Source organism: Ostrea edulis, chromosome 5 (assembly GCF_947568905.1).
Source record: "Ostrea edulis chromosome 5, xbOstEdul1.1, whole genome shotgun sequence".
In the NCBI taxonomy this organism is placed as follows: Eukaryota; Metazoa; Mollusca; class Bivalvia; order Ostreida; family Ostreidae; genus Ostrea; species Ostrea edulis.
Window position 1 is genome coordinate 10919386 of NC_079168.1, and position 8467 is coordinate 10927852.

Below are 8467 nucleotides of genomic sequence, written 5' to 3' on the forward strand. Positions count from 1 at the left end.
GTGTACAATCTACACATCTCATACATGTACAGACAACGTGTATAATCTACACATCTCGTACATATACAGACAGCGTGTACAATCTACACATCTCATACATGTACAGACAATCATGAGTATGTACAATTATACGATTCCCGTATGTACGATTTATGGTGCATACAGATTTCAACATTCAGTCAACAACTCAAAAACTCAATTAGAATATTCAATTTATTGTAACCTTAAAGCTAAAAATTGTAGGCAGTCGGCGTATTTCAAGGAACAACTCATAGTAAGTAGTTCTTGAAAAATCAACCATGAAAAATTCTGAGCAATTTGAAAATAAAACAAGTTCAAATATATGCTTCCAACAAGTGATAACAATGATAGTAAACAGACATTGTAAGTTATCCACTGAAATGAAAGACAGGACACATTGAGTTATTTTAGACAATATGCTCACAAATGTTTCTATAACACATCGTTTAGCCTGTACAAGCAATGGTAAAATAGAGATATGTTTATATTAAGGAAGGGGGTGTATAAAAATAAATGAATAACTTTATAGACATCTCTTATACAAACATTGGCATAAATAAAGAGCTATCTTTTATTCATTGCTGAAACAAAGTAAAGACTTTCCATTTGGATAGTACCTTTGAAACTTTCGTCTTCATTTGATTGGGAACATTCACAGTTAGGACATGTCAGTGCTCCATTCACGCAAGGTAAGCTTTAAGGGGAAACCATGGATCCACATTGATGACCCTTGTGGTCAGTCCGTTATATCAACAATGGATGGTTGGTCATCTATTTTGCACATGCAGCCGGATTTTAGCCTTATGTAGTCCATTCGGTAAGGCTGTGTCGTGTTATAATCCCTCACTATGGCATAGACATATGTGTAGCTTTGAACGCATTTTGAGCGCCACGTGCTGTCAACGTAACGACAAGGTCGGTTCAAAACCCCTGCAGCACAAGAAGTCTGGTAAAACCTCTGAACTGTCCGTCGGTCTCTATATAACTTTAGTAATCTCCCCTCCCTAGAAAGGCCACCTATTGGACTAATTTTTTGTGACACTATCGGACAGCAGTCCGCCAGGCCTCTGTGTCGAGGAAGCGTGTGATAAGCTCGTTTTCCTATTTCTTCGAATTCCCTATAAGAACAAAAATCCAGGTTAGGCATCAATTCATATTTACATAATTATTCCTACTACAACTATCACGACTGTTGTGGCTCAGTATATTCTTTCTCTGTGTCACAGCATTATGCTTGAAATAATACAAGTAAAACTACTGAACACTATAAACGATACAATAATGTTTACAGCTTTGATTTCACTGGTTACTGTCAAAGTCAAGGTCGCTTTTGGTTATTGTCACGGTCTCTGATTTTGCTTGTTATTGTTAAGGTCTCTGATTTCGCTTCTGGTTATTGTCACGGTCTCTGATTTCGCTTCTGGTTATTGTCACGGTCTCTGATTTCGCTTCTGTTTAAAGTCACTGTCTCTGATTTCGCTTCAGGTTATTGTCACGGTCTTTGATTTCGCTTCAGGTTATTGTCATAACATTGTATATCCATATGCAACTGATATTATATTCACTGCATTATATTTCACGAATTTCTCCATTAGCGAATATAGCAAAAATGAAACACAAACGAATATAAGATATCATGTTGATGTCATGACGACCCTGAAGTTTAAACCGGCGGTTTATTTTGATTTACATCATGAAAACGTGTAACATGTATCAAGGATTATGTAATGTTTAGTGATGTGCTATTTCCTATTGAAAATCGTATTGGTATTTTTGGAATTGGTACCTATGTAAAATCAAAGACTATGTTTTGAATTGACGTTGTCACAGTTGGTATGATGTTCATTGATATATGGAAATGACTTATATGGGCTCTGCCTGCTGTCATCTATCCTTCATACATGATGAAATATTGTATAAATCAAATAGGCATTAATTTATGTTTTTTCTGCAAATAACATTTAACCTTAAAAATGATACACGCATAGCTCTTATCCTTAGACGAATTTGACTCCACTTTTTTGGCACACTGTTTTCCCCTAAAATAGCTCTAAAACTTCATTGTTATTTCAGATTTCAAATATTTCGGTTGAGCATCACTGAAGAGACATTGTTTGTCGAAATGCGCATCTGGTGCATCAAAATTGGTACCGTATAAGTTTTACATACAATTGCTTGCATAAAAGTATTGATAAAAAGAAAACAAAGTGTTTGAATCCAAGAATAAAAAAGCAAACAAGCCATACCATATAATGAAGCGACAATGAAGCGTTCTAGTAAAGCAGTGGGTTTTTGTGTTTCCTAACTATTTGTACATGCACTACTTGTTTAACGTGACTGGGAGGTCGTGAGTTCGAGTCCCACTTGTGCCTTGGCAGCGTCAAACCTAAGAGTAAAATACTTAGTGACTGCTCCTTTACAAAACGCTTTGGATCTAGAAATGAGAGTCGCGGGTCTTTCGGACGAGACTTTAACACCGAGGTCCCGTGCGTTGGCACGGTAAAGAACCCTTACTGCCAAGGTCTTGAGCACCTTGAAGAGGTCAAATTTTGTATCATTTACAGCTGTTGATGCCTCATAATGAGTGAAAGATTCTGGAAAGGACATTAAACAACAACCTCAATAAGGATGTAAATACCCGAATGTCATTAAATGAAATTGGAGTTGTTATTTGGTAATTCTGTTTATCGATTCATTGCATTATTAGCTGACCACACTGGCGGGTCAAATTTATGGGTGTGATCACATTATTCTTTGTTTTAAAATACCACTAAGGGCATGAGTGAAATAAATATCTTCAAAATTTACCTTGCATATTGACAGATATAGAAAGCTAATGAAACTTTTGTACCATACATGCATGATTCTTTTAAATTCTAAATGAACACATAATCATATCGAAATCCTCTATCGAATTAATCAGGAAAAATACATTCCATACTCTATGTATCATAAATGCAGTTAAAGAGGTGTCGTTATGATGCATGTACAGTAATGATGCGTGTGCATTGACGTAATGATGCGTGTACATTGACGTAGTGAAGCGTGTACATTGACGTAGTGAAGCGTGTGCATTGACGTAATGATGCGTGTACATTGACGTAGTGAAGCGTGTACATTGACGTAGTGAAGCGTGTGCATTGACGTAGTGAAGCGTGTACATTGATGTATGAAAGAGTGTACATTGACGTATGGAGGCGTGTACATTGACGTGGTGAAGCGTGTGCATTGGCGTAGTGAAGCGTGTACATTGACGTATGAAGGCCAATCGGATCACGCGCTCGTCCTTTTCCGTAACCGGTAAGAAGACTCGGACGTGAATCGCGCAAGAATTGCATCAAATCGATGTATTTCTTCACCCGAAGCGCGCCTGTGGATGAAGTTAAAAGGCCAGAACCGAATCCCTGTATAATGTATCATTTATATTTTCACCAGAGATTCAGTTTTGGTATTATTAACGTCTTATTCATTCTAATATATAAATATAAAAGTAAAAAAGTAATAGTGGTAGAATACCTTAGACAAGTATGATATCTTAGATACGTTTGAAAGCTCGCGTTTCATATTGTAACGAACACCTGTGACGTCATAGTTGCATTTGTGTACACATGCGTCGATCCACATACGAGGTTCATTTGCGGTTACGTAAATAGCCGAGTAGTTACGATTGGTATGGAGACGTGTACATTGATGTAGTGAAGCGTGTACATTGACGTATAAAAGTTTGTACATTGAAGCATTTATAAGTGTGCAGTGACATAGTGATGCGTGTACAGTGACGTAGTGATGTGTGTACCATGACGTGGTGATGTGTAACAACGCGCAAATAGAAAAACATACAATATCGCGTTATGCAGTTTGTCTACACATCTTTCCGTAAAACCAACACACTAAATGTCAAACACTAAATATTTGACGCTTATCTTTACATCAAATTTAAAATTCGGTGGGGCAAAACAGAAATGTTCTTATTGTTGTATTTCCTTGTAATTTTTCTCACGTACTAAGCATCACACAAAGGTGAAACTAATAGAATGGTTATTTCCTTTAATAAACAAGATGGTAAACGCAGGTGTACTGTCAACAGTTGGTTAATTGTACTATAACGAACCTCACGGAATGGCTTTACTTCTGATAAACAAGAATACTGCTAACGAGCCTGTGAACCTAACGTCGCGCACGCAGTCAATTGTGTTGCTTTAGATTAAGTAGCACACGAGTTAGTTCCAAAAAGCGATTTTCTCAGAATTAAAAAATTGTCAGTAAGAATCCGCTTCCTTTTGTGTAATTATTAATATACAACCAAAAATACAGGTATGTTTCAAACAAACCAGTTTTATATAAAAGCCCACTAAGTTATAAGTATGTTCATCCAAAACTAGAACTCTTAGATACATTAATGCATATTTGCTCTTAAGTTATTTAAAAACACCAGACGTGTTCATGATGTACAATGGACAAGTGAAGATGAGGAACAGTAATCAATTTCATAAATCCTATAAACAATATTAAAATGAAGGAAGGGGGGAGCACGGACCCCTGGACACCAGAGGTGGGATCAGGTGCCAAGGAAGTGCAAGCATCCCCTGTTGACCGGTCACACTCGCATCTTTATCAAGTATAAACAGAGTAGTCGGTAGTCAAAATCAGTATGTCAATATCAGATATCTGTTCATTTGGAGGGACTTTTCTGTTTTAATTGAAAAGTTTACCTTTCTTCCCAAAGAATTGCCCTAAGAAGATTACTCTGCATGTGTGCTGGATTAGATTCCTCTTCAGTTTGTGCTTTTATCATAATGCTGATTGTCCACATTGTGATCTACAAGGAAATTAAAGGAAAATAGAATTATTCATGATATTCAGAACTACGACAAATGTATCAATTCACCTTCGAAATAAAATGACCATGTCAGCTTACCCATATTGATGTGATAAAACGCATAATTTCAACATTGGTGATTTTGGTGTGGTTGATTGGAAGCTGAAAGATATTTCAAGAAATTAATCAAAGATATCTGTCAATATCATTTTAATAATTCATGCACAAATCATCCACTGTCAATCAATAATGACAACCGGCCTAGTCTCATCTTCTTAACCCATGCTATGGTTCTAATCCTATGTAGGCCGCACTCTAAAACGATTCTGTTTCTTGCGATTAAAGAATGTCGAACTTCCGAAAGTAACAAAATATAGAGCTACACACAAACTTCCTCAATAATGTTTTGTGGTAGAAAAACACATTTTTAAAAATGTATTTGACTGTTATCAAGCTGGTATAAAATTTACATTTTAAAGGAACTCAAGTTTAACTAGAGTCAAAATTTACGGCAGGACTATGGAAACGAAACGCTATTTTAATATAGTGTTATGACTCAGTGGTGATAGGATAACCAAGAGCGGTCCGTTCTGCTGACGCCGGAAGTGGAAACTGGCAAGGAAAATTCTTTGAATTTCACCTGCTGCCGAGCGTTTGTCAAAGAAACTTTACAGTGCCATGTTATTTTACTCACGAAATGAGTGTTCTATCAGATGAGTTTCGCTGCCGATGTAACATGCAGAAACTTACCTTGTATATTTTCTTTACATTGCCATTCTAAATTTGCTACAACAATGTAATGACGAGACTGATAAATGAAATGTTACGCCCAAGCACCAGGGAATCTGACACACCCCATTGGTAAGATTATGATCTATCGTGTAAAAAGACTTCCGTATGCTGCTCAGATATTAGAAATAATATTAATTGAAATGATTTGTGCACCACACCTCCACATAACTATACTCTCATACATTTTTAATTTGTAGCGATTAACTTTATGATATTAGATCAGTTTTTATACTAAGATATTAAACTTAATTGCTCTGAAATATTGGAATAAATGTCATGCATTCTAAGATCTGTCATTTCGTTTCGATATGATTTATGATATTTCAATATGTCCTTGTCAGGGAGAAAATTAAGACAAGCAGAAGTTATAGACAGAAACGAACGATATGGAACAGGCTGTTATTATTGGAGTCATCTAATTGATGGGGAAAATGTGGGGTACTTTGGACTGGACAACTAATGAATTCTTCCCAACAGTCTTTATTAAGACTCGAGCAATACTTCACGAAGAAATATTACATATTTGGTACTTGTGCAGTATAGAAATTGGAATTTCTAAAAATGTTCTTGATTTTTTTCCTGAAAATACGTGACTGCAGATCTGCAACTTCGTGGGAGAAAAATTAACATCGACCAGAAAGCTACAAATACATCCGTTATGGAAACCCATGTAGAGCGCAACTTCTTCAGATAATAAATTAGGAGTTATTTCTCCATAATTTAACATCTCCGCATCAAGAGTCTGATTTTAAAGACTATGCCACATTAACAAGCAAATTTTATTTGGCTATGGGCTTTAATTCTACTTGGAACTTTAGTAATTGTCTGAAAAGGTGAAGATAACGAACAGTGATCAATCTGATAATTCCCACAAGGAATACAAAATTAAGAGTTGGGGAAAGTGAGACTAGAGACAGCGCAGTGGGGTGTTGGGATTTCTTTGAAAATTAAGACGACTATGTAAATTTTCGGGTGTATTGCAGCTGAATCGCGCGCAGAACAAGTTGCGTTGTAGATCGAAGGTTTTTATATCAGGTAGATCTGTAGCTCTCTGGCCCATCCTAAATTTTTCTTCAGAGTTACAATTACGCAGCTTTTGAGTATCACGATGCATCATCTGCGGTAACCGTATTGTCTTCGTATTATACTGTACTTTCATGTAAATTAGTTGACTCTGATTGGTTGAGGAACATTTGACAAAATAGACTATAACTCTGAGTGATAAAACCACGCCCTCTAGCGTGATGGACCGTGCATGTAACAACAATCAACATCACAAAAAAATTGACTGCACGGAATTCATGCGCATGATTCTCCATCAAAAACACGCGACACTTCCTTCAAAGTTTTCCAACCGTAATGTAATTAGTTTATAACATTCAGTACAATAAAAACAAGGGTAAAACCATTGTCAAGCTCCACTTCGCATTGGTCGACAATGGTTTTCTCGGGTTGACTATTTTCAATGTCATCCTCACTTGTATGCACTACCTAAATAAGCCTAATAATTATTTTATAAAACTAGACACAAGAGCCTATGGAATAATTGCATTCTTTGATAAACATAGCACTTCGTGTTCTTGTGCTGTTACGTAACACCCATGTTTGTTAAACGGGGATGGAGACTATTAAAAAGTTTTACGTACGCGCACCCCTCAGTAAAGCCACTAATCTATGTAAAACGGGGTACTGTGATAGGTATGTATAGGATATTTCTAGAGAAATCTCCATTTCCAACTTTGCATGATTCTTAGATAGAATGCTACTTTAAAAATCATCAGCTTCTCTGGGATCTACAAATACTGTAGTTTACAAATTTAGGCCGTATCTTTTCCCGCTTCCTAAAAGTTATTGATTGATTGATTTAATTTGTAAGTGCATTCATTTCAACGTCATTGGGATAACAGAGGTTTTTCTTCTTCACAATTTTATATCATTTAAGATAATATAACTTAATAATTGAGTATTTCGAAAATAAATACGAATTCGTTTAAATTGACAATTATGAGTAAAGCACAGAGAATCGTTCGATTTCCCCGGGCAAATCTCGTTCCACATTCCCTAATTAACTTCCTCAATTAAAAACGTGAACTGTCACTCCTAAAGCATAGTTCAACTTTGATTTGTTTCGCGAAATAATTTCATTTTCGTCCTTTCACTTAATTCCTATAAGTGATTTATAAAACCATTATTAACGGATATATCATTTAACTCGTGTTAGTCTAAATCATGTCTAAGAAGTTCTTACCTTTAAAATTTAAATTTTATTCCAATTTCGTGCTTCTTGATGAATTTTATATTTTTGTCATGTATTATAATTTGTTCCTAGAATGTTAATAGTTCCACAACTCTTGGATTAAACTCCATAGCACCAATCTTTAGGACTCATGTATTGCACCCATTTCGTGACGGTAATGTGATACGATATTTTGAAAATGTGGTGGTATTTATACGATAATTTTATCGCGTTGGCGAGATTTATAACCAATAACTCGATCTGCTCAGTATTTCTATAGTCTGTGCTTCCCGCGGCTTTTTATACCGTCATCTAATTAGCAGACCGAGCATTGACAATGCGCTGCCGCTAATCAGTGGTCAGTTTCTGTAATAATTACTTAAAGGAGCCAAAGTGCTCGTCAAAATATTGTTTTCAATTGGTCCATAGTTAGCAGCAAAACTCTATATTTTTATTTAGCTCAAAAGACACTTTTTTTTCGGCTGACAGAATTGATCGGTTTAATGGTATAGTGCATCAATAACAATTTTTACCATTTCGAGAAATTTGATTCATTGTTAGTCATTTAGTGAAAACGATGAATGAACACCAGAAGTGTG

General features: G+C 35.9%; 1 protein-coding gene across 1 annotated transcript; it reads right to left on the bottom strand.

The window, feature by feature from the left end:
- Positions 1-226: 226 nt before the first annotated feature.
- LOC125651917 (uncharacterized) lies at positions 227-8015 on the bottom strand. Its single transcript, XM_048880768.2, has 4 exons — positions 7881-8015; positions 4940-5002; positions 4734-4840; positions 227-1139 (listed from the first exon to the last, which is right to left on the bottom strand). Exons 2-4 carry the CDS (start codon positions 4961-4963, stop codon positions 758-760), a joined length of 513 nt encoding a protein of 170 aa, XP_048736725.1. The 5' UTR covers positions 4964-5002; positions 7881-8015; the 3' UTR covers positions 227-757.
- Between the last annotated feature and the right edge of the window lie 452 nt (positions 8016-8467).